Source organism: Lucilia cuprina, chromosome 2 (assembly GCF_022045245.1).
Source record: "Lucilia cuprina isolate Lc7/37 chromosome 2, ASM2204524v1, whole genome shotgun sequence".
NCBI classification, from domain to species: domain Eukaryota; kingdom Metazoa; phylum Arthropoda; class Insecta; order Diptera; family Calliphoridae; genus Lucilia; species Lucilia cuprina.
The window spans coordinates 19,781,952-19,807,283 of record NC_060950.1 but is presented as its reverse complement, the minus strand read 5'-3'; the positions used below and the strand labels follow the sequence as shown (position 1 = coordinate 19,807,283).

The 25,332-nt window shown below is 29.9% G+C and overlaps 3 protein-coding genes across 4 annotated transcripts; 2 read left to right on the top strand and 1 right to left on the bottom strand.

Moving 5' to 3' along the window:
• The first annotated feature begins 1,778 nt into the window (after positions 1-1,778).
• Positions 1,779-6,771, top strand: LOC111675192 (sodium/hydrogen exchanger 8). The gene is made up of 2 exons (XM_023435910.2): positions 1,779-2,863; positions 4,008-6,771. The coding sequence occupies exons 1-2, from the start codon at positions 2,010-2,012 to the stop codon at positions 5,299-5,301; spliced, it is 2,148 nt and encodes a 715-aa protein (XP_023291678.2). The 5' UTR covers positions 1,779-2,009; the 3' UTR covers positions 5,302-6,771.
• A 1,996-nt stretch (positions 6,772-8,767) lies between these two features.
• On the top strand, positions 8,768-12,570 carry LOC111675197 (cysteine-rich with EGF-like domain protein 2). 2 transcript variants are annotated; one of them, XM_023435916.2, is made up of 4 exons: positions 8,769-9,610; positions 11,398-11,631; positions 11,712-12,002; positions 12,218-12,570. In XM_023435916.2, exons 1-3 carry the CDS (start codon positions 8,932-8,934, stop codon positions 11,951-11,953), a joined length of 1,155 nt encoding a protein of 384 aa, XP_023291684.2. In that variant the 5' UTR covers positions 8,769-8,931; the 3' UTR covers positions 11,954-12,002; positions 12,218-12,570. The 2 variants fall into 2 exon arrangements, with proteins under 2 accessions (XP_023291685.2, XP_023291684.2); XM_023435917.2 differs by lacking the exon at positions 11,712-12,002 and having other exon boundaries at positions 8,768-9,610.
• Position 12,571: 1 nt separating this feature from the next.
• Positions 12,572-19,239, bottom strand: LOC111675202 (ionotropic receptor 21a). The gene is made up of 6 exons (XM_023435927.2): positions 18,550-19,239; positions 15,479-15,813; positions 15,251-15,412; positions 14,809-15,191; positions 13,727-13,919; positions 12,572-13,658 (listed from the first exon to the last, which is right to left on the bottom strand). The coding sequence occupies exons 1-6, from the start codon at positions 19,216-19,218 to the stop codon at positions 12,587-12,589; spliced, it is 2,814 nt and encodes a 937-aa protein (XP_023291695.2). The 5' UTR covers positions 19,219-19,239; the 3' UTR covers positions 12,572-12,586.
• Between the last annotated feature and the right edge of the window lie 6,093 nt (positions 19,240-25,332).

Here is a 25,332-nt window from a genome sequence, read left to right as displayed (position 1 = left end):
TTTTACAATATAAATTATTATTAAATAGTAATTTATAACTGCTTCTGAAAGTTATTTCAAAAGCAGTTATAAATTGGTTCTCATTATCATGAGAAACAATGGGAATTGAATGAATTATTTTTCAGAGTTAAGAAACTCCTGAACGTAATTCCTAAAAATCTTCCAATCAGTGTTAGTTAGGAATGTTATTTCCGGAATAACATCACTTCCAAGATACTTGGATCTAACTTCGACGAATGCCTGGCAGTGGCAAAGAAAGTGCTCCAGAGTTTCAATGTCCTCTCCACACGCTCTGCATACGTCTGAATCCGCACGTCCAATTTGCATTAATGTGCTCGTAATCCTGTGTGTCCACTCAGAAAACGTACTATCATATTAACTTCAAACTTGCTATTTTTGAAGAGATTTTTCATCTTGCTCTCATCAGGGTCACCCCATAGGATTTTCGTGGTTCTACCCACTGTTTCATTATTCCAAGAGGTCTTATGCGATGTAACACCCAAAAATATTGAACCTAGACCCACCTTAAAGTATACCAATCGCCTAAGAATCAATTTCTGAGTCGATTTAGCTGTGTCCGTCTGTCCGTCCGTCTGTGTGTAAACCATGTAAACCTTGTGCGGACGCTACAGGTCGCAATTTTCAAGATAATTTCATGAAATTTGGCACATACTCTTTTTTGGTTCAAGGACGAACGCTATTGAAAATGGTTGAAATTGGTCTATTATTTCTCCTAGCCCCCATACAACCGAACCCCCAGAATCGGGCCTTTAGGCTAATAATTACGTTAAATGTATTATAATGTCAACAAAAATCAACAAAAATTAGTTTTATAGAACAATAAATGACAATACTAATTTTTATAGTGATTGGGCCTCATTTGACCCTAGCCCCCACACAAACTCCCCTTCAGATAAAGACTTGTAGGTCAAAATTAACTTATAATTACTAATAAAACTATTAAAATCTACATAAATGGCTTTGAAGTAGACGTTAATTCATCTACCAAAATTTATAAGGATAGGCCCATATTTACCCCTTCTCCCCTATGAGCCCTGTTGCAGAAAATCTCTTTTTTTTGTCAACAATTAGTAAAAATATTCCACAATAAAACAAATTAAATGCTTTATTTAAAAAAAAATCGCAATTTTAACATACTGACTGGTGTAGGGTATCATACGGTCGGCAATGTCCGACTATAAATTCATACTTGTTTTAGTTCAGATTTTGTTGCGTCGAATGATTTTGCGTTTGTCAGGTTAATTGTATCGAGCTACCTTCCCTTTAAAGCTAATGCATTCGCTTTTCGAACCCTCCCAGAGGTAAGGTTCACATCATATGGGTACCAGCCCACTCGGGAGTAGTCGGTAACGAAAGAGCGAATGTTAAGATAATTTAGAATTTATTGAAAACTTTGCAAAAATAGTTAAATATGTAAAAATAGTTAAAAATATTTAATTTTGTAAAAATAGTTATAATTTTTCGATATAATGACAATGAAACAAAATTTACTTGAATTTCGTTCGTTTATTTTTTATATTTTTGAGAACATTTTTTATTTTTCTCTTGTTTTACTACTTCTACTAAAAATGTATTCAAACAAACCTTTTATTGAAGTATATTAAATTACTTATTTTCTTATTAATAAAATTAAAATAATCTGGCACCTCATTTCTTTTACATTATTGCAATAATGTTCGTTGGGCTATGTTTTTACTTACTGCGAAACGTCAAAACAAAACGAACATTATCTAAACAGCTGTTTGATTTGATTTATCTTGCTTGTGACGTGTTGTTGTAAAAAAACAACGTAAAAAGAAAAATTAAAAAAAATGTAATTGGAAAAATAACCAACAATTGACATTCCATAACGCACTTAAGCCAAAAATAAAATGATTAATAATTCATTAGAATGTTCGTGAAAATTTACAATTTTTAATTCAATTAAAAAGTTAATTAAGGAAATATCAAAATTTAAAGTTTAACCCCTAAATTTAAAGTGTGTAAAAATGAAATTTAAAGAAAATATGTCGAGAAATAAACAATCATTATGCTGGTTACTATTGCTATTGCTGATAAGCACCTTAAGTATTTTCACGGTTACCATAAGGGCAGAAGATGCTCAGGCAGAAACTGCTAATGCAGTAACAAATAATGAAAATTCCTCTAATGGTGCAGTGGAATTTATCAAGTCCGAACAGAATGTATCAGAAAACAAAGAATCAAATGGAAAATCTACTAATACGGGACCAGACGTAACGGGAACAATAAATGTTACTAATATGAATGTAACCAACACTAATATAAACAATGTAAATAATTCAAGTATGACCTCGAGTGCAAATGTAACAAGTGGAACAAATACCACTACAACTTCCACACAACCAGCACCAATCACTAACTCAACGGTACAAGCAGAAAATGATACCAAAGTTGTAACCGAGCCACCATTACCAGATCATCATGCCGTCGAACAGGAACACAACTCTTCATTATCATTATTTTTTGTTATTTGCGTGATAATGTTGGGTATTTTATTGATACATTCTATGTTACAGACAGGTTTCCAATATTTACCCGAAAGTATTGTGGTTGTATTTTTGGGCGCTTTAATTGGTCTATTATTGAAGATTATGTCTGGCGAAAATGCCAGCTGGAAGAGAGAGGAAGTATTTTCTCCCACAGGCTTCTTTTTGGTTTTACTTCCACCCATTATCTTTGAATCTGGTTATAATTTACATAAGGGTAACTTTTTCCAAAATATTGGCTCCATATTGGTATTTGCCATTGTGGGCACAACGATTTCGGCTTTAGTCATTGGAGCGGGTATATATTTGTTGGGTTTAGCTGAGGTGGCATATCGGTAAGTTCAAAGTTATCAAATGATCTCTTTTAAATTTCAAGATTTTAATTAAAAATTCATCGCAAATTTTCTCTAATAAAACAATTCTTGAAAATTTTCTCAATAAACAAAAATTTATCGAAAATTTTAAATAAAAAAAGAATTTTTCAAAAATTCTCTATTATAAAAGAATTAATCCAAAATTTTCTGAAAAAGAAAAAAATTGTTATCAAATGTTCTCTATAAAAAGAGAAATTATCAAAAATTCTACAAAGAGAAAATTTATCAAAAATTCTCTAAAAAATTGCCAGAATTTTTAACAAAAAAAATTTGTTGCTAAATAAATGAGAATTTATCAAAAATTCTCTATAAAATGAGAATTTATCGAAAATTCTCTATGAAATAAGAATTCATCAAAAATTTTCTATGAAATGAGAATTATTTGAAAATTCTCTATGAAATGAGATTTATTTGAAAATTCTCTATGAAATGAGAATTATTTGAAAATTCTCTATGAAATGAGAATTATTTGAAAATTCTCTATAAAAAGGGAATTTATCGAAAATTCTCTATAAAATGAGAATTTATCGAAAATTCTCTATAAAAAGAAAATTTATCGAAAATTCTCTATAAAAAGAGAATTCATCGAAAATTCTCCATAAAAAAGAGAATTTATCGAAAATTCTCCATAAAAAGAGAATTTATCGAAAATTCTCTATAAAAAGAGAATTTATCGAAAATTTTCTATAAAAAGAGAATTTATCGAAAATTCTCTATAAAAAGGGAATTTAACGAAAATTCTCTATAAAAAGAGAATTTAACGAAAATTCTCTATAAAAAGAGAATTTATCGAAAATTCTCTATAAAAAGAGAATTTATCGAAAATTCTCTATAAAAAGAAAATTTATCGAAAATTCTCTATAAAAAGAGAATTTATCGAAAATTATCTATAAAAAGAGAATTTATTGAAAATTCTCTATAAAAAGAGAATTTATCGAAAATTCTTTATAAAAAGAGAATTCATTGAAAATTCTCTATAAAAATAGGAATTAATTGAAAATTATTTAAAAAAAGATAATTTTTCATAAACTCCATATAAAAAAAGATTTAAAAAAATTTATTGATAATTTTCTATAAAATCTAATATTATTTATTTTTCTTACAGCCTCAACTTTTCGGAATCTTTTGCTTTTGGCTCTCTAATTTCCGCTGTCGATCCAGTTGCAACAGTAGCGATTTTTCATGCTCTCGATGTTGATCCCATACTTAATATGTTGGTATTTGGTGAGAGTATATTAAACGATGCCATATCTATTGTTTTAACCACCACCATTACCCAATCGGCCAATAGTCCAGCCTATGCAAAAATGTCTACAGGTGAGGCTATTTTCTCAGCGTTGAAAACATTTTGTGAAATGTTTTTTGCTTCGGCCGGTATAGGTGTAGTATTTGCTTTGATCTCGGCTTTATTGTTGAAACATATAGATTTAAGAAAACATCCATCATTGGAATTTGCCATAATGTTAATGTTTACCTATGCTCCGTATGTATTAGCTGAGGGTATACATTTGAGCGGTATAATGGCTATTCTATTTTGTGGCATTGTTATGTCACACTATACACATTTTAATTTGTCCACAATAACACAAATAACCATGCAACAAACAATGCGTACTTTAGCTTTTATAGCAGAAACTTGCGTCTTTGCCTATTTGGGTTTGGCCATATTCTCTTTTAAACATCAAGTGGAATTATCTTTTGTAATATGGTCCATTGTATTGTGTCTTATTGGCAGAGCTTGTAATATCTTTCCTTTGGCCTATTTGGTGAATAAATTTCGTGAACATAAAATTACCAATAAAATGCAATTTATTATGTGGTTTTCTGGTCTACGCGGTGCCATTTCATATGCCTTGTCTTTGCATTTAGATTTATCTAGTGATGAAACTAGACATGTTATTATAACCACAACTTTGATTATTGTATTATTTACTACACTATTCTTTGGTGGTTCTACTATGCCTTTATTGAAATATCTAAAACCAGGTAAAAAACGTAGATCACGTAATTCACGCAATGGCAGTTCTTCTTCAACCACTGCCAATAGGCAAAGAAGTAATTCACGTAAACGTTCCAAATCGATTTCTTTGTCAAAAACCCGAGAATGGGGTCAAGCTATAGATTCTGAACATTTATCGGAACTTACCGAAGAGGAAGATGTTTCTTTTGCCCAGACACGTATCGCAGGTTTTGGTCGTTTAGATCGTAAATATTTTATACCATTTTTTACGCGTCGCTTTAATAGTCAAGAGTTGCATGAGTGTAAATCACAAATGGCTGATTTAACTAATAAATGGTATCAGGCTATACGTGTAAGTCCTTTAGATTCAGATGAATCTGATGAAGAAATGGGTTTGTCGGCAAGTACTAGTCAAAGTACCTTAAATGCACGTACCTAAATTAGTTAGAAATTAATTTTAAATAAATTTGTAATATAATATGAGGAAAAGTAATTGATTCCCTTTAAAATTGTTACTCAAAGTGAAAAGAAAAGTTTAAACAAAGTTTTTTTTTTTGTTTAGAAACCTTTAATTTTTTGCTTTTGTAAATGAAAACCGACTGTTTAGTGAAAGTTTGTTTGTTTTTTTTTTCTTTTGGGTAGTTAGCAAATTGTATTTTTTCTTATACTTTTTTTCTAATATTTAATGTATTTTAGTGCTGTGAAAGTGTCATTGATATCAATATTGAAGTGATTATTTCAATATACAAATAGTATTTATAATTAAATAACACAAATTTACTTAGTTTTTTCTTAAGTTAATAAAATTTAAACTGAACATTAGATTAGACTAAATACATTTTGCTTTAAAGTTATATTTATGGTTTTGGGTTTTTAGTTATAGGCTCCTACCACAAAATTATATACTTAAAATTTCACTATCACGTGTTGTATTGTACTTCTTTTTCACAAACATTTTGAACTTAATTTTTAATGGGTCAAAGGACTTTCTTTTGCTAAAAAAATATAAACAAAATTTGCAAATTCATCTTTAGTTATATGTTGCTCTCAGTTGTGACTAATATTTATGAACAAATTTCATGATGGATGTTTAAAAAAATTATTAACAAATCTTTTAACAACTTATTTCGAAACGACAAAATTTAATTCCTAAAATATTTCTAATAACATTCAAACCAAACATATTATTACCTAGTAATTGAAATGATAATAACATTCGACTTAGTTTTAAAAACATGTATTATGTTGTATTAACTACAAGTGAGTATTTAAATCTTATATTCCTGTTTACTTAAAGTTTTCAAATTGTATTTTAAGCGAATAAATAAAAAGAACGAAATAAAAGTGAAATACAATTTGTAAATTACTTACTATTTAATTATACAAATAAAAAAATAACAAAAAAAAAAAACTAAAACAAAAATGAAATGATTTGAAATCGTACACATTACTTAATTACTTCAGATTATAAAGATGAAATCCAAGAAGATTATAAAACTCTCTTTAGATCGGCAGAAAGTAAGTTCTCTCACATTTGTACATGTGAAAGAGTACAAGAGATTTCATTTCAGAGCTCATTGCATTAGATCAACAATAAGTTTTCCATTCGGAACTTTTACTATAGAACACAGTCTTTTTATAAACTTTCCCATAGAAAAATAACTTTTTTCTTAGTATTTAAAATAAACACCTACAATCACAAATCTATGGCATATTTCTTTAATATTTAAACAAAATAATTAAGTACCTTTGCCCAGCTCTGCAAAAACACTTCATTCATAAACTCGCATTATTATTTTTTTTTTTTTTTGTACACAAATATCAGTATTTAATTTAAGTTAATAAACAGTTTTCATTATAAAACTTAAATTTTTAAAACAGCCATTTAAAAATTTAAGCTGAAATAATGTTAACTTGAAAAACAAGTATATTTTTTAATAAAATTTATTTAAAATAAATCTATTAAAGGTTTTTTTTGCTAGAAACACAAATATTTTTTTATAATTATAGTATTTTAATTAATTTATCTTATTTATTTAAATATATTTTTGTGTATTTTTTTTAATGTAAAATTTGAAAGGAAAAAATGTTATTTGTATGTAAACCAAAAAATTTAAACTAATTTATTAAAAAAAATAATAAAAAATTATTTTTAACATTAAATTATATATGAAATATTGTAATATATTAACTAATATACAATAATATAAATAAATTATTAATGTGATAATAAATAAACAAAATGAAACATATTTTATTAAACGAAAAAGGGCAATAAAAGGAAAATAAAAACAATATTAAACATTTTCAATAAAAGGCAATTTATCGAAAATTCTGTATAAAAAGAGAACCTCTATGAAAAGAGAATTTATCGAAAATTCTCTATGAAAACAGAATTTATCAAAACTTCTCTATGAAAACAGAATTTATCAAAAATTCTCTATGAAAACAGAATTTATCAAAACTTCTCTATGAAAACAGAATTTATCAAAAATTCTCTATGAAAACAAAATTTATCGAAAATTCTATGTGAAAAGAGAATTTATGAAAAATTCTCTATGAAAGGAGAATTTATCGAAAATTCTCTATGAACAGAATTTATTGAAAATTCTCTATGAGAACAGAATTAAAAATTCTCTATGAGAACAGAATTAAAAATTCTCTATAAAAAGAGAATTTATCGAAAATTCTCTATAAAAAGAGAATTTATCGAAGATTCTCTATAAAAAGAGAATTTATCGAAGATTCTCTATAAAAAAAGAATTTATCGAAAATTCTCAATAAAAAAATCATCAAAAATTCTCTATAAAAAGAGAATTTATCGAAAATTCTCTATAAAAAGAGAATTTATCGAAAATTCTCTATAAAAAGAGAATTTATCGAAAATTTTCTATAAAAAGAGAATTTATCGAAAATTCTCTATGAATACAGAATTTATCGAAAATTCTCTATGAGAACAGATTTAAAAATTCTCTATGAATACAGAATTTATCGAAAATTCTCTATGAAAAAGAGAATTTATCGAAAATTCTCTATAAAAAGAGAATTTATCGAAAATTCTCCATAAAAAGAGAATTTATCGAAAATTCTCTACAAAAAGAGAATTTATCGAAAAGTCTATATAAAAAGAGTATTTATCGAAAATTCTCTATCAAAAGAGAATTTATCGAAAATTCTCTATAAAAAGAGAATTTATCGAAAATTCTCTATAAAAAGAGAATTTATCGAAAATTGTCTATAAAAAGAGAATTTATCGAAAATTCTCTATAAAAAGAGAATTTATTGAAAATTGTCTATAAAAAGAGAATTTATCGAAAATTCTCTATAAAAAGAGAATTAATCGAAAATCGTCTATAAGAGAAAAAGGAGAATTTATCGAAAATTCTCTATAGAGAGTTGTTGATCAAAAATCCTCCATAAAAAGAAAATTTATAGAAAATTCTCTAAAGAAATATTTATTAAAAATTCTCTATAGAAAGATGTTGATCAAAAATTCTCCATAAAAAAAAAATTTATAAAAAATTCTCTAAAGAAACATTTATTAAAAATTCTCTATAGAAAGATGTTGATCAAAAATTCTCCATAAAAAGAAAAACAAACATTTCTATAAAGATATTTTATTACGAATTCTCAATTAAATATTATATTATAGAAATTCTTTATAAAAACAGAATTTATTTATACATATTTTTTATAATAATGTATAATTAAAAAAATTTATATTAATTAGAGGTTAATTTCCTGCTAATGATAAATGTTAACAACTCTGTTTTTTTAGTTGTCATTAAACAGCTGTTCTTAGATAACCGGCATAATGAGAAGAAAACAACAAAAGAGATAAACAAAAAAACTTGACGTTTCACTACATAGTGAAGAAGAAGAACCAATAGAAAAAAACGAATAAGTTCTGGAAAAACTTTTTGTTGGTGGTTGATTGAATTGTATTGAAGAGGGTAGAAAAAAACGGAGATAAAATAAATAAAAAGTTACACGTAAACCTTTATTGGCTGTTGTTTATCAATTTAAAATAATTGAAGATTAAAAGATTTATTAGAATTGTGATAAAAACATGAAGCTTACTGTTCAAAAATGTTTAAAGTTTTTTGCAATTTTTATATTGTGTGCTGTGTCTGCCGTTTCCGCTGATGACCCATTAAATCCTAAGGAACAAAAAGAGAAATCTACCAAACTACCGCCATGTAAAGCTTGCACCACTTTAGTGACATCTTTTAAATTAGGCCTAGAGAAAACTAGTCGTGGTAAACATGCTGGCGGTGATGCTGCTTGGGAAGAGGAAAAACTACGTTCATACAAGAACAGTGAAGTGCGTTTAGTAGAAATTCAAGAGCAATTGTGTCAAGATGTAAGACGTGGTCAGGATCAGTGTCACAATATGGCCAATGATCATGAACATTTGCTCGAAGAATGGTTTACACACAAACAGACGGAAGAGGAAGATTTGCATAAGTGGCTGTGTATTGAACAATTGAAGGCCTGCTGTCCTAGTGGCCATTATGGTGCTGACTGCAAGCCTTGTACCGATTGTCGTGGCAATGGCAAGTGTAAGGGCGATGGTACTCGCAAGGGCAATGGCAAGTGTAATTGTGATGATGGTTATGCGGGTGAGGAGTGTAATGAATGTTCCAAAGGCTTCTATGAAGCTTTTAGGGATGACAAGAAACTGCTGTGTTCGGAGTGTCATAAAGCATGTACTAAGGATGATGGTTGCAAGGGAGCTGGACCAAAAGGTAAGATTTGAGAAAATGTATATGAAGAGAAAAACTATATAAAGAAAATTTATCAAAAATTCTCGACCAGAAATTATTATTCGATAACGCTAGATGAAAAGATAATTTATAGAAACTTCTCTATAAAAAGAGAATTTATCGAAAATTCTTTATAATAAAGAGAATTTAGGATATTTTGAATAAAAAAGGTTATAAAACGAAAATTTTCTATAAAAAAGAAGAATTTATAGAAAATTCTCTTAAAAAAGAGAATTTAAAGAGAATTAAAAATCAGAATTTATCGAAAAATTTTTTTAAGAAACTGAATTTAACGAAAATTCTATATAAAAGTGAACTTGTCAAAAATTTTCAATAAAAGAGAACTTGCCAAAAATTCTCTTTAAAAAACTTGTCAAAAATTCACTATTATAAGGGGATTCTACGAAAATTCACTATAAAAATAGAATTCTCTTTAAAAGGAAAATTCGTCGAATTTCTCTATAAAAAGAGAATTCATTGAAAATTATCTATAAAAAGAGAATTCGTCAAAAATTTTCTATATAAAGATAATTTATAGAAATTTTCTCTAAAAAGTATAATTTATAGAAATTTCTATATTAGAAGATAATTATCCAAAAACTTTTTATAGAAAGTGAAAATTTTCAAAAACTTTTCAAAAATTCTCTATAATTTTTTTTTTCTAAAATTCACTATTAAAAGGGAATTCTTCCAAAAACCACTATAAAAGTAGAATTCGTAGAAAATTTACTATAAAAAGAGAATTCGTCGAAAATTCACTATAAAAAGAGAATTCGTCGAAAATTCACTATAAAAAGAGAATTCGTCGAAAATTCACTATAAAAGTAAAATTCGTAGAAAATTTACTATAAAAAGAGAATTCTCTATAAAAGGAAATTTGGTCGAAAATTCTATATAAACAGAGAATTCGTCGAAAATTCTCTATAGACAATTTATTTATAAAAAAAATTATAAAATTTTCTATAGAAAGAGAAAATTGTCAAAAACTTGTCAAAATTCGTCGAAAATACACTTTAAAAGTATATTTCGTAGAAAATTTACTATAAAAAGAGAATTCGTCTAAAATTCTCTATAAAAGGAAAATTCATCGAAAATCTTCTATAAAAAGAGAATTTGTCGAAAATTTACTATAAAAAGAAAATTCGTCGAAAATACTCTATAAAAAGAGAATTCGTCGAAAATTCTCTATAAAAAGAGAAATCGTCGAAAATTCTCTGTAAAAAGAGAATTCGTCAAAATTCTCTATAAAAAGAGAATTCGTCATAAATTTTTTATAGGCAATTTATTTCTATAAAAAATATAATATATCGAAATTTCTATATTAAAAGATAATTTATCCAAAAATTGTTTATAAAAAGACAATTCGTAGAAAATTACTATAAAAAGTGAATTCGTTGAAAATTCTCTATAAAAGAAAAATTCGTCGAAAATTCTCTATAAAAGGAAAATTCTCTGTAAAAAGAGAATTCATCGAAAAATTTCTATAAAAAGAGAAATCGTCGAAAATTCTCTATAAAAAGAGAATTCGTCAAAAATTCTCTATAGATAGATAATTTATAGAAATTTTCTATAGAAAGTATTATTTATCGCAATTTTTATATTAAAAGAGAATTTATCCAAAAATTTCTTTAAAAAGAGAATTTATAGGAAATTTTTATGATGAGAAAATTTATTGAAAATTTTCTAAAAAAAGAGAATTTTGTTTTTTTTTATCGAAAAATTTCCATAAATAGAAATAACTTTGATGCAAAACTTCAAATTTCTTACAGCTTGTGTAAAATGTAATGAAGGTTGGCGTTGGGATGATACTAACGGCTGCTTAGATATCAATGAATGTTTAGCCAAAACTCGAGCTTGTCGACCCAATCAATTTTGTGTTAATAATGAGGGATCACACAGTTGCTTAGAGTGTGATCGTTCATGTGAGGGCTGTGATGGTGATGGTCCAGATATGTGTAAAAAATGTGCTGCCGGTTATAGTCTCAAGGATGGAAAATGTCAAGGTGAGTTGAAAGCAAATTTGTATTAAATTTTAACTCATACTTATATGATTTATGTATTTATATGTATCTCTTTGTATCAGATGATTCTAATGAAAAACGTGATCAATACGTTAATATAACACGTTTCCTAACATATTTTGGCTTGTGTGTAGCCACTTGTGTTATCTTCCAAAGTTCAACACATATTGCTTATATTGTTGGTGCCGCTGTTGCCATATACATAGCAGCTTCCGAATATTGGCTTAGCTCAACACCAGCTGGTGCCAATAAACCACAAATTGATACAAAACAATTAGAGGAAATGTTAATGAAATCATTGTAATTATAGCAATGCATAATGATAATGATTTTATTTTTTTTTTAGGAAAAATGTAAGCAAATTTATAAACAATGAAATTGAAACAAAATAAACAAGTATTTATTCTGTGAATAAAAAAATTATAAGAATAAAATATTTAGCAAAAAAAAAAAAGTAGAACAAATGCATAAAAATTGTAAAACTAACATTAAACAAAAACACAAGTTTTATTAATATTTTAAGTAATTTTTTGTTTTTTTTTTGTTTTATTTATTATTATTTTTTTAGTTTTATCTCCGGCACAAGAAGATGAAAATACTAACATTAAGCATGAGGAAGATGAAGAATATACACAAATAGAACCTCCCTATGTTAGAGATGAATTGTGAATAATTTATTTAAGTAGTAATAAAGCACAAAATTCTTCCCTCCACTAAACGAAAAAGACACAAAAAAAACATACACAAATTGCCACTAAGTTAATTTAAGCGCATCAAATGTTAACTATTAAGTTATAAAGCAATTAACAGCAAATTTATTTAGAAAGCCAAATATTTATATATGTTTAACACAAGGTATTTATTAAGTTTAATTTTTTTCTAACAATATTTTTTCCAAATAAATATTTAAGTTTAACACCAGCTAATTATATTCCATTTAATCTTTCTTTTCATTTTGTATATTTTCAGCATTTAAATCATCATTATTTACATTCACTACCTCATTAACATCTTGAGTTAACAAATCATTTTGTTCTTTAAACAATTGTAAATTATCTAAAGTTTTAAATTGTTCATCTTTGTTTTGTACAAAACTACCAAAAACTTCCTCTTCAATTTCATCAAAATCTTGAGAGTTGTCTTTGTGATAAGGCATTAAAGTTTGATCGAATGATTTTAAAGCTTTCTCAATTTCATCATTAAGGAAACTTTCTACCATCTTTTCAATGTTATCTTTGGTAAATTCTTCTTCGACTTCTATAGATTTTTCATGAATTAAAGAAGTTTTGGTTTCTACACTAGACTGTCTAGTTGATGTTTCTAGGGATACATCAGAATCAACTGGATCTTCAACTATTATTTGACCATCTCTAAGTACATAATCCGGCTGTGATTTATTATAGTCACCATACAATTCCCTTAAAGTAGTTTTAGTTAAATTAAATTGTTTTCTACCGAAACCTAGTAAATCCTGATGTGTTTTTTGTGTCTCCTTCTGAGCAGCTTTACGTGCCACTTGCCAGGCCGCATGAGCAAATTCTTCTTGTTTGTCCCGAGGCTTTTGTGGTGGTTTAGTTAAATCACCACTATGGCATTTCGAAGACCAATTACTGGAGAAAGACTGGCGTGAGCGTCTTATAATCTGCCGGCATTTATTTGTTATGCCACCCACTATTTCGGAGATCAAGGCAATAGCACCTATGGTATAGCCTATACCCATTAGCAAAAACATACCCTCAATATCGGCCGTAGTTAATTGTCTTTCCTCTTGTATTGTCTCTCTTAAAGGTGAGGAAGAGCTGGCTTGTAATAGTTTGCCTTTATTTGATCTTTGCATTGACCATTTTACTTCATTTTCGATTTTAATCATTAGACCAGCTTGTTGGGCCAATAATATAAGTGAATTTAATTTGGTTTTATAAACCGAATCTTTTGGAAATATATAACCAATCTGAAATAAGGCAAAACATTCCTCACTTAAGTGTAAAGCTGAACGACGTGAAATATTTCTGCAAAACAACAACACAAAAAATCACGTAAAAAGATTTAAAAAGAAAAATATATAACTAACACCTACTCGTTTGTAAAATTAGCTTGTACCAAGTATTCCAATTGTGATCTGGATCCTAGAAAAGCATAATTCCAAAAAAAACTTTGCGTTACATTGCCAATACCCTCTTCCAGCGTAGCAACATATTCCATTTTGTTAAACAAACGTAAGGTTGGTTCGTGTGAAGAATTCTGGAACCAGGTTTCCCAACCTCCACTTTCTGGGAAATCAGAATAGGAATAGAAGTAAACAAACTTAAGGGTAAGTTCAAATTTTATATATATTAGATTAAACGTGGATTTTAAATTGATCAACAAATTTATAGAAAATGAAATTAAATGGATGAAAAACTGTCGTTAACCTACGAAGAGGTAGGTTTTCGATTTATCTACTTAAGTTATTAGTTTTCTGAAACACCAATAGTACTCCTTTAAAGAATTGATCTGAATCCTAATCACAATTTCTCCATCACATCTGGATTTAAATATATCGAGTAGGGTAGAAGGGCGACCATACGCCGCTTTTTTTTGAGGCGGCCTCAAATTAAAACCACAATATATTTTAACCAAATTTTGTTCTACATCACAAGCATTACATATATTTGGCGTATGTGCCCCCCGGGCAGTTCTGGGGTTTAGTTTCAATTTTTTTTGGAAAATTGAAAAACAATTAATCATGTCTGCCTCCCATCATATGTAAAGTTAATGTTTCAAATTTTCAGGGATGATAGATAATCGATAAACGAAAACAAAATTTGATAATGCGATAAAATCGAATACTCGGTTTTCAAGTTATTCGCATTGACAGATGTGCCCCTATGGTGAATGGTCCCCCTTCTACCCTACTAAAGCTTGAAAAGGCCACATGTTTGTCCATCTTTAAGACGTTTAAACAGCGGGAAGACATCCTAGATTCTATAATGTCATCTTAACGTCCGATCCTAACGAGTTTATGCTAAAAGTGTAACGTGTGTTATATCTGCGAGGTATCTGTCATTATATTCTTAAGAAAAGCATTATTGGATCTCTGGATTTTCACTTTTTTTAATCAAACTTTGTTCATCTTAGTCTATTCTTATCAAATTCCTTAAATATTCCTTTAAAACTTACCCAAAGTTCCGACACGAAAAAATAGACCCAATAAATCCATAACAGAATCTACCGTTTCCGGAAATGCTGGTAATGTAACAAACGCTATAATCGAACCGGTATAACAAGCCGTTATAATAATGGTAAAAATCCAATATGATCCAATAAGTAATCTCGTTGAAACCTTTTTCGTATTACACCAAGAATACTTGCCCGAAAATGTTAAAGAATTGGTAAACATACCGAATACGTACCAAAACATATTCTCAATTTCACCCCAATTACCCATTAAATGTCTTAAAGTTAAACGATCCGTAAAGACAATAGGAAATATAGCACCCAAATAAATACAAATCAAAGCTACCCAAACGGGCCATTGGAAAGGACCCATAATGGCACGATATCTGGAATTATACAATTATTAAAAAAAAGAAACCAATAATATTATTATTACAACTAATACTTGGGTAACGCTTTCGAGGCCAATGTTATAAAGGCAGCACAATCCTTTGAATGACCCACCGACATATCCGTGTTACTTAATCTTTCATTTGTTATATAAGCTCCCAGCATGCCGACATCGGCCAAACGTTGCGTTATGCTAAAGTCTAAATTTTCTGAAACACTAAAAAATAGGTGTGATGGTTTCCCCGTATTCTATCTAAAAATTAATATTATATTTAAAATTTACCTTTTTATACCCAATTTTTCCGGTATATCTATTATGTCTATGGAAAAATTCAATTGTTTACCAATCATATTTAATAGACGATACTCTATACCATCCCATCGCAATTGTGCACCACCTCCAAAGTCTAAACTTTTTATACGAAACATATAGGGCGGTTGATTACCAGACATTACCTTAAAACGATGGCCAGCAAAACCATTAGCAAATTTCTTTGGAAAGAGATCGATGTGCGGTCGTGATAGGGCACCTCTTATCCAGCTCGTTAGTACTACAGGGGAGTTGGATCCCAAGCCATCGGCATATAGTTTGTGGGTATATAAAACATAAGGACGTTCCTAAAGTAGAGAAAAGTAGAGAAAATCTCTTGTTTAGAAGAAGATAACAATATAATATTTCTAATTGTATTTCAAAACTTTCTAATTTTATATCCAAAATGTTTAATTCAAATTGACGAGAATTTCAAATATTCCAGCATCTATAGATCTGTTATTTTGGATTTGGTTGAAAGATAAAAGGATCTATTAGGCCCATAATATTAAGCTCTCATTGCGTCGAGCGGTTCGACACTCGATGGTATAACTTTCCCTTGTATCGATATGTTGCAGAGCTTACCACTGGAAGAATATTCGGTTATTGTTCTCTTACATTCCAATACGTCCTTAGATATAACCTCAATATTGCCTCAATATTTTCTGGCTTTCGGAAAGTGCATTAACCTCTGTTGTATCCACTTTCAATCTAATCCATTTTATACATAACAGGATAGAATGAACTTCTGTCTGGAAGTAAGTGTTGTGATTAGGGCCATGTTGTTTTCTCAGTTAAAGCAATCCTGCAATTTTTCACAGTTCTCCGGTATGCGATACGATCTATATACATTGATATCGGTTTTGATCAATTCGCCTAAAGAAAGAGATCGCTCCGCAATAACATATATATGTTTCTATCGGAATGATATCTAGAATGTTTCAAGAGCTCTCCAATGGGATGGCCTTTGCTAATTCGGCAGCAGTACATATAGTTTTAAACGGTAGACTGAAATGTGAATCCATCGAATAATACAAAGTCAAAGAAAAACTCCGACACTATCATACGAGCCTATGGGTATGGCTAATATCTAATGTCTTTTTTAGCAACAGTACCGAACATATCTAGAATTATAGGTTTTACCGTATGTCAGTCTTTTAACTAACATTTTTTCCCGTAAATTTGGGTTAAAAACCTCCGCCACCACATGCACCAGAGGTATCCTGGGACATTTTTTTTCCCGAAAATTTGGGTTGAAAACCACCGCCACCACATGCACCTGTGGTCTACCGTGGTACCCTGTTATATGGATCCCTTAATCGATCTCAGGTCAACTTATTCCAATGAATGGACAATGATACATTTGACACCATAATTTTATAGTCCCGGAGAGGTACTAGTAGAATCTCTTTTTCGCCGAATTGCAATCACACCCAGATAGTGGACTTACGTCAAGGAAACATGCCACGGCAGAGATAACTTTAAACCATATACATACTGCATGTAAAGATTTTTTCTGAAAATGCTTTATATGCGGTTCATACTTTTAAAGACATCTATCTCCAAACTTGGACAAATATATTTGCTGATGAAATTCACACATATCTCTCCATATTACTTAAATATGATTTATGTCATTATAAAGGCCTCAGCTTTTTATATCCGTAGATTCAACGATAAACGGTTGTCAGATCTTACAACGTTGTCAGCAAAATGTTCAGAAAATGTCTAATAATCGTTTGAACTGATATTTTTTCTTTTGCAACGTTGTCAGAAAAAGCATTACCAAAAATATTACAAGACAAAATTTGTAAGTTGACAGTATTATTAGACATTTTCTGCGCATTTTACTGCCAACGTTGTAAGATCTAACAACCGTGTATACATAGCATAAGTAACTGACATATGTATAAGTGCAAGGGTACAAAAAAACATTTTTTAACCGTACATTAAGATTTTGGAGGTGTTTGTCAAATTTCAGAAAAAACTTGTTCTACTCGGTCCCACCTTTCAGAAAAATATTACCACTTCCCAGCTATTTATGAATGTCGCTTTACTGTTATCCATTCAAAAGTTTTATGAGGAAAAGAGGTTCGACTTATTGGTTAACAAGACTTTGGTCTTGCATATCTCGGCTTTCTAGATTTGTAAATAAATACTATCTATATCTAAGCGGATAAGTTACAACTAGTTTCGCCTCCATCTGCATCCGGTCCTATAGCTTAATATGATTCGAAAATCTCGATTTCACACTTAACCGTGTTAGTTGTAACAAATTCATGTATCTCTCCTAGGTTCCCTTTCTCCCCTATCGGATCCTTCATTCCAAAGTTTTTTTGTGGAAAATTGGACCAGCATATTGGTCACCATGATTTTGATGTCGCTTAACAGGGCTTTCCAGATTTTGAAATAAATACTATTCTTGCATCGTTATCTAAGCGGATAAGTAATAACTAGTTTTTGAGAGATTGCCGGAAATATCATGTCATCCTAAGTATGTTCCAAAAATCTCAATTGCATTTTAGTTGTAAACATTTTATCTCTGATAGCAATCTCTTACTTCCGTATAGGATTCTATGTGGTACCCAATCTACATACCTTGCGAGAAATGGCAGTCGATCGGGAGATTGCAGGAAACTGGAATTTCTGCCTGTCAACAGATTCTTGAATCACATAGCTTTTGGGTAGGAAGTGTTTTATCCCCAACTCGTTCTTTACGCTATCTACTAGACCTCGAAAGATCTGGATCTGGTAAATATAAAACTAGTCTGGTAAAAAATAGTTATTTAGCTAGCCTGTTTCATGATACGATCTAATTTATACTTCTTTTTCTTCTCTCTTAACAATTCTCCCCAACAAAATCGATTTTTGAAGGAAATAGTTCCAAAGTAAACTCCTCTTTCAATTTGAAGAGGTTTTAACGAAATCCCTTTTTCGATTTTCAACAAAAATTTTAATTTATATCACAAAATAACCACCATTTTCCACAAAATCAACTCCAATTCTAATCATGGTTTTTGACCTCTGAAGACCACTTTACTCACCTTATTCGCATCGGCCGTCAAAGATTCACCGATCACCAATAGATTGACAATATTCGAAGATAGATCCGAAGCTAAAAAATCCTTCAACTTCCATTGCGTAGACTTTGATATCACAACAACTTTACTCTCTATCTGTGGGCCTATTATATCGCGCGTCATCAAGGGATCCGATAAAAATAATATATAACTTTTACAATTGTTATCTAGAGAATTTTTTAAATTTTGATTTTTTGCCCTATAATTAACATTTATTTCACCATGCGAATAACTAATGGGAAAAGACTTAAAAAGCTTTTCCAAAAGTAAACTATCCGAGTCCTCAACATATTTGTCGTAATAAATAATCGGTGGACATTTATACAGATATTCCTTGGCTATTTTAAAAATTAACATAACCAATGAATTGGTCTGTTCTTTATTTAAATTTAAATTGAATTTTGCTGCTAATAATTCTGAACGTGGTTTAGGTTTTCCTTTAAGAATAGGTTCAACGCGACGACGAATTCTATTTGAAGTTTTCAAACTTTCACATGATTGATAGAGATCGCGATTTAATTGAAAACGTTGTAGAACATTTTCACTAAAACACTTATTAGTAGTTTCAAAAGTTAGCACTTGATTTAATAAAGTTAAATTTAATAATAAAAATATTAAATATATAGTTCCCATTTTTTAAACGCAGAATTTCCAATTTCTCCTTTTAGGTGTTAACTTGACAATTGTTTTGTTCCGTTTGAAATTTTGATTTAATCATCACACATATTTATGAGTTTATCGTTGAACTGGCTGCTTATTAAAAATATAAATTATTATTTACGATATGATTTGTGCTTGTTTTAGACTTTCCTTAGCCCAAAATAATAATAATAAAGGCAACAACACGCTATAGGTCAGCAACTCTATGAAAATTAAATTCTATTTCATTTTAATGTTTTTTCAATAATTTCCCAATATTTTTTATACCCTCCACCACCATCAGTGGTGATAAAGGGTATATGTAAGTTTGTCATTCCGTTTGTAACACCAAGATATATTCATCGGAGACTCAACAAAGTACATATATATGTTTTATGGGTCCTTATGAAATTCTGAGTCGATTTAGATATATTTGTCTGTCTGGTTAAAACACGCTCACGTTAAATTTAAGACAAACAAATAGACCAATTTCACTTGAAATATTTATTGTTGTCCTAAGCAGATTGGTATTAGAAATCAGCAAAATCGGTTCACAACGTAAAAAGTTATGAGTAACAATTTCAGACTAGGGTTCTATAGTTGAAACGAACTTTTCCGACTTTTTGACTATTTCAGACTTGTCGACGATTTTCGACTTTTTCCGAATTTTCGAACTATTTTAGACTTTTCGACTTTTTTCAAATATTTTTGACTTTTTCCGACTTTTTAACTATTTTTGACTTTTTCCGACTTTTCGACTATTTTCGACTTTTTGTCTTTTTTTTACTTTTTCCGACTTTTTCTGACTTTTCGACTATTTTCGACTTTTTCCGACTTTTTCCGACTTTTTCCGACTTTTTTCGACTTTCCGACTTTTATTTCCAAAGTTGACTTCCGACTATTTTCGACTTTTTGTCTATTTTTTACTTTTTCCGACTTTTCGACTATTTTCAACTTTTCAGACTTTTTCCGACTTTTCGAATATTTTCGAATTTTTCCCACTTTTTTCGACTTTTTCCGACTTATTTCGACTTTTCTACACTTTTCGACTATTTTCGACTTTTTCAGACATTTCGACTTTTATTTCCAATGTCGACTTTTCGACTTTTTTCACAGACAATAGTCGAGTTATCGACTTTTTTGAAACAAAATAGTCGACTTCGACTTTTTTCCACAAAAAGTCGATTGTTCGAAAGTCGATTTATAGAACCTTATTTCAGACTACCTCCAAAAAATACGCTTTTTTCTATTTCTTAAGAAGATTTCTCTGAAACTACGGAAGATAATTCGATGAATTTTGTCACACACTATTTTTTTCTGCTCAGGGATCAAGTATGTTGAAAATCATAATAATTGATTCAAAGTTTCCCATAGCCCCCATATAAAGGTACAATAAATCGTACAGCTGGTTATAGCTCCCATATAAGGTCCACTTCCGAAAAATCACTTAAACGCACATATTTCATTGAATTATAAATTTATCGGGATAAAATTTGACTTGAATATGTTTTGTTTACACATCAATCATTCCACCAAAATGGACTCGGAACGATCCACTATTGGTGGTCATATAAGGTCCACTTTTTTAATAAATTAATAAAGCAATTGGGATAAAATTTGACTTGAACTGATTATGTACGCAAATAAATCATTACACAAAATTTTTTTCATTTGGTCCATAATTGCCCGCAACTTCCATATAAGGTTCATTTTCGAAAAATACTTAAACGCAAATTGTCAATTAAAGTTTTCGAGATTAAATTTGACATAAATTCGTATTTCTGAAAATCACTGTTTGTAAATACACAAATCATTCTCCTATTTTTTGGCTCTTCATGATCTATTTAAAATAAATTATGGCATCCGTACGAGGTCCACAACCGAAACTTTGTCTGGACCTAATTAAAATTATTTCCACACATGCATAAGTGTTAGTACCCTCATTACGGAAACAAAACTTTTGTCGAGTTATCTAATACTTAAATGGGTTTTTGATAAAAATAAGCTTACTTGTGGAGGGTATTTAAGATTCGGTATAGCCGAATGTTTTTATGTTAACGCTTTAGATTTACTAAAGCGAACAACTACAATAGATTAATACTCTTAGATTGCACCTGTTTTTTTCAGTTTGTGGGAAGTTAATGTTTTTAGACGAATTTACGAGTAGTTTTTCAAACAGCAACAAACTAATTTTGTTGAAAGAATTGTTTGCAAAATATTACAAATTATTTGAGCTTTAACCTCTTTACAATATATTTTCATAATATATATTCTGTTGCTTTTTTTTACTATTAAGATTGATTTCTGTATTTTTGAAATGTTTTGTGGATATTTATTTTAAGACCCATACTGTAAGTATTATTAGGAGACTTAAAGTTAAATTCTTTAAAGGTCATTTTGATTTTAACGGTGATGTACTAATTTTAAAGATTACATTTAATTAAAAAAACATTCCTTAATTATGATAGGAGATTAGTCGCTTTTTGAGCATTAAAATAAACTTGCAAACAGTTATTCAAAATTTTCTTGAAATGCCCAAAAAGATAGAAATATTGATCATAGACCCACAAAAGTGTATATATTCTGGGTCTATATTAAATTCTAAGATCTGGCCATGTCCGTCTGTCTGTTGAAATTACGATGGGGGCCCACGGATAGAGCTAGATACAAAAATTCTCTATTGCTAAGGATTAATTGGTATTGGAAATGGTAATATCGGTTCACATTTTCAGATAGCCCCCATACAAGTGGATCCAAAAAAATTTCTTTAACGGCCATTACTGTTTAATATTACACTATGCGACAAAAATAAATGCCTAGGAAGTGATCCGAGTAGAATAAGAATATGTTTTGAGATTTGCCAAACATCTCTAAAATCTTGAGTTACGGATAAAAAACCGATTTTTCGTACTTTTAAGCACTTATGAGTCAGTAACTTAGTTGAATCTGAACCGATTTTAGGGTTCTAGAGCAGAAGCTGAGGCATTTAAAGAACCTGGAGAGATATGTGTGAATTTAACCAGCAAACTTATTTTTATTTTAGTTTTGCACCGTTGTTCAAGTTTGGAGATGTTTTTTGAAACTTTTGTTTTTAAAAATCCGTTAGCAATAGCTTCTTCCTTGTTAGGAATTAGGTCTAGGGTTAATTAAAAAACTCTGTTATACCGATTCACAACACAACTAAGTTTATATAATATAAATCTATATAATATTTCCAATTTTCAAAATGAAATAATTTCCTCTTGAAAAACATATTCACTTTCAGCCTTATTCATAATTATTTATCAAATGTTTATAGAATAAATTTTGTATGAAAATTTGATTTATAAACCTTTGATAAAATTTTACGAATAAGGCCCTTAATGTTTATCTGTTTATTCAGGTCTTTAATATACGAATCATATTAAAAGTTCAATTAATTTTCTTTAACACAAACAGATTTAATGCAAATGATTTATTACTTATGTTTTAGTCTTGTAAATTTATTAACTTATAGTTCTTGGCCAATGACACTCAATAAAATTTAACCTTCAACTTTTTTACAACCACTACATAAAATATTTGAAGTTTATGAAATTTGTCATTTCGTATGTAACACCTTGAAATATTGGCCGTAATCCAAAAGATGATTTAAAGTGTTACATAAAAAGATTTTTAGTTTTTCTCTATACTCACCACATGACTTTTATTCCCCAAAATTTGGTCAAGGACTTTGTATTCAGGAATTTGTATTCATTTCCATTCTCCTTTTATGTTGTTTTCCTTTAAGATTTTTCCATTATTCTATATCTTTATTCTATATCTGTCAGACCCTCATAATAAGAGAATTAGCTTTTTCTCCGGTGTTTGGGTGCGCAAGGCCTATTGAATTTCCAAGTAAAGAACCGACCATGATTTTCACGAGAAATAGCTCTAATTATTAATTTGACCATGAGTCCCTATCTGTTGCGGTTGAGCCTGCGAGTTTAGAAGCTTTTCCATCCTTCTGCATAGGTAATTTGAATGTTTGAAGTATTAGGACAATTTCTACATAGAAGACAGGTTTAAGTCCAGTTTTATACCCTACACCACTGAAGGCCCAGGAGGCCGGGAATACGTCGTTAATGAGGGTCGTTATTGAGTGTTACAAACATCAGCACAAAATCAGTGCTGATGTTTGTAACACTTAATAACGATCTTCATTAACGACGTATTCACGGCCTCCTCGGCCTTCCTACATAGGTAATTTGAATGTTTGTCCCTAAGAAATATGACAATATCTTCTACGTAACAGACAGGTCTCACTCCATTCTCGGTTAAGTCTGGAATTTCAGGCTTCATTGTAAAATGTTCTAAGTAATATTAATACCCTACACCAATGAACGAAGCCTATTGAAAATGGTTGAAATCGATCCATTAATTCGCCTGGCCCCATACAATCATACCCACGATTAGTGCATTTGAGCATACGATAATGTTAAATGTTGTAAAATCTCTACAAAAATCGATAAATCTTAGTTTTATATTGGCCTAAATGATACTGCCAACTTTGGTAAGGATCAGGCCTTATTCTTTGCTTTCCAGGTTAGGGAATAAGTACTTAGAATGTTTACCTATATGACTATAAAATTTGTCTTAGCCGTATATAACATTCTTACTAGTTTTTATTCAGATCAGTTCTAAAAAAACCTGTTGCATTAAATACTCATATTTATGTTTACAAAATTAATTAATCAATTTTTCTAAGTTTGTGGTCATAAACAAAAATCGACATTGAATAAAAAATTGCAAAAGATTTGAGGTGATGGTGTTAAACTTCAAACTAAATCGATTAACATTTATTTAAAAAAAAATGTTAATTGCTAATAGATGAATTGTTTTAAGTCATAGACAATCTTTAACTAGCTAAATATAATTGATTGCATTTTTAAGGTACTTTTTTTTTACTTCGATTTTCATATATAAAAAAGAATAGTAAAACTTGTCATAAAGTATTTTTAAAAGTTAAAAATTGCAATAGTTTAACCTAAATATTTTCACTAATTTAACAATGAAAATTTTTGTTCTTTTTTTAAATATTCAACAAAAACTTTAGTGTTTTTTTTTTTGAACAATTGTTTGGCATCATTTGCGGTTGCGCTTTTATATTGAATATCACCCCCATTATAATGATCTTTTTTTTGGCGGCAACGTAGTCAACTATATGTTTTTATTTGAGTTAAAATATAATACTGACTTTAGTCTTTGTTACAATATTTATTAGTTGACCTCAAGCGACATTGTCTATGAGTTGTATGATGCTGATTCATTTGAAATTTTGCATGAGTTATATGTACCCTATTTCCGGTATATTTGGAATTTCTTGAATTTTTATACCTTTCACCTTTATAGTAGGGAGGGTATTATACGTTTGTGCTGGTGTTGTTTTGAGTCGATTAGGTTAGGTTAGCAGCCTGTCCCTTGCTGTTCGCATTAGGGGCACACTTGGGTCCATGTTGTGATCCCTTTGTGATACCTCAAAAAAGAAAGAAAACGGTCGGCGTAATGAGGAACTCACTTTAACAAGAGAGTACGCGATGGTATTGCCAGGTATCTGTCGATGACCTGGAATCCAATACAGTCCTACTGTAGAATGTTTCACCTCCCCCCGGTGGCATGTTACCTTGGCGAAGACCTCCGCCTTGGTGTTATTGCAATCCCGGGGTATAAAGAGGGCCTGTTGGTTGAACCCAAATTCGCGGGAAGAGAATAAGTGGCGGTTAAAAGACTGATGCATGATAATAGTCAATATTTCGGGATAAGGTTCGGTGCTGTTGCCGAAAATCAACAGATACCCCACAGAGGAGTGACTGTGGGACTAAGCGTTGGAAATGAGTTGGTGTCAATTGTATTGAATATAGAATGAATGTAGAGGTATACGGGACTTACCCCACCCGTATACCTAAATGAATGTGTCGTATGTTTTTCTCTATGAATGTGTCGAATAAATGAGATGTGTGCTGGGTTGAATGATGATGAATGAAAGATATCATATACAAGAGATACCGATTAAGTTTCCTTCCTTGTCCAGATATGTTCAGAGTTTACTCTGTTCATATTCGACTTGCCACAGCGTGTCACTGTGAGTAA

Bases quoted from the DNA above. Each gene is read 5' to 3' on its own strand.
- LOC111675197 (XM_023435916.2), top strand. From the start codon at position 8,932: ATGAAGCTTACTGTTCAAAAATGTTTAAAGTTTTTTGCAATTTTTATA. The intron at 9,611-11,397 runs GTAAGATTTGAG...AATTTCTTACAG, and splicing joins CAAGGGAGCTGGACCAAAAG to CTTGTGTAAAATGTAATGAA. The intron at 11,632-11,711 runs GTGAGTTGAAAG...TCTTTGTATCAG, and splicing joins CAAGGATGGAAAATGTCAAG to ATGATTCTAATGAAAAACGT.
- LOC111675192 (XM_023435910.2), top strand. From the start codon at position 2,010: ATGAAATTTAAAGAAAATATGTCGAGAAATAAACAATCATTATGCTGG. The intron at 2,864-4,007 runs GTAAGTTCAAAG...TTTTTCTTACAG, and splicing joins TTAGCTGAGGTGGCATATCG to CCTCAACTTTTCGGAATCTT.
- LOC111675202 (XM_023435927.2), bottom strand. From the start codon at position 19,218: ATGGGAACTATATATTTAATATTTTTATTATTAAATTTAACTTTATTA. The intron at 15,192-15,250 runs GTATTAGTTGTA...GTATAATTCCAG, and splicing joins GCCTCGAAAGCGTTACCCAA to ATATCGTGCCATTATGGGTC. The intron at 13,920-14,808 runs GTAAGTTTTAAA...CTGATTTCCCAG, and splicing joins TTTTCGTGTCGGAACTTTGG to AAAGTGGAGGTTGGGAAACC.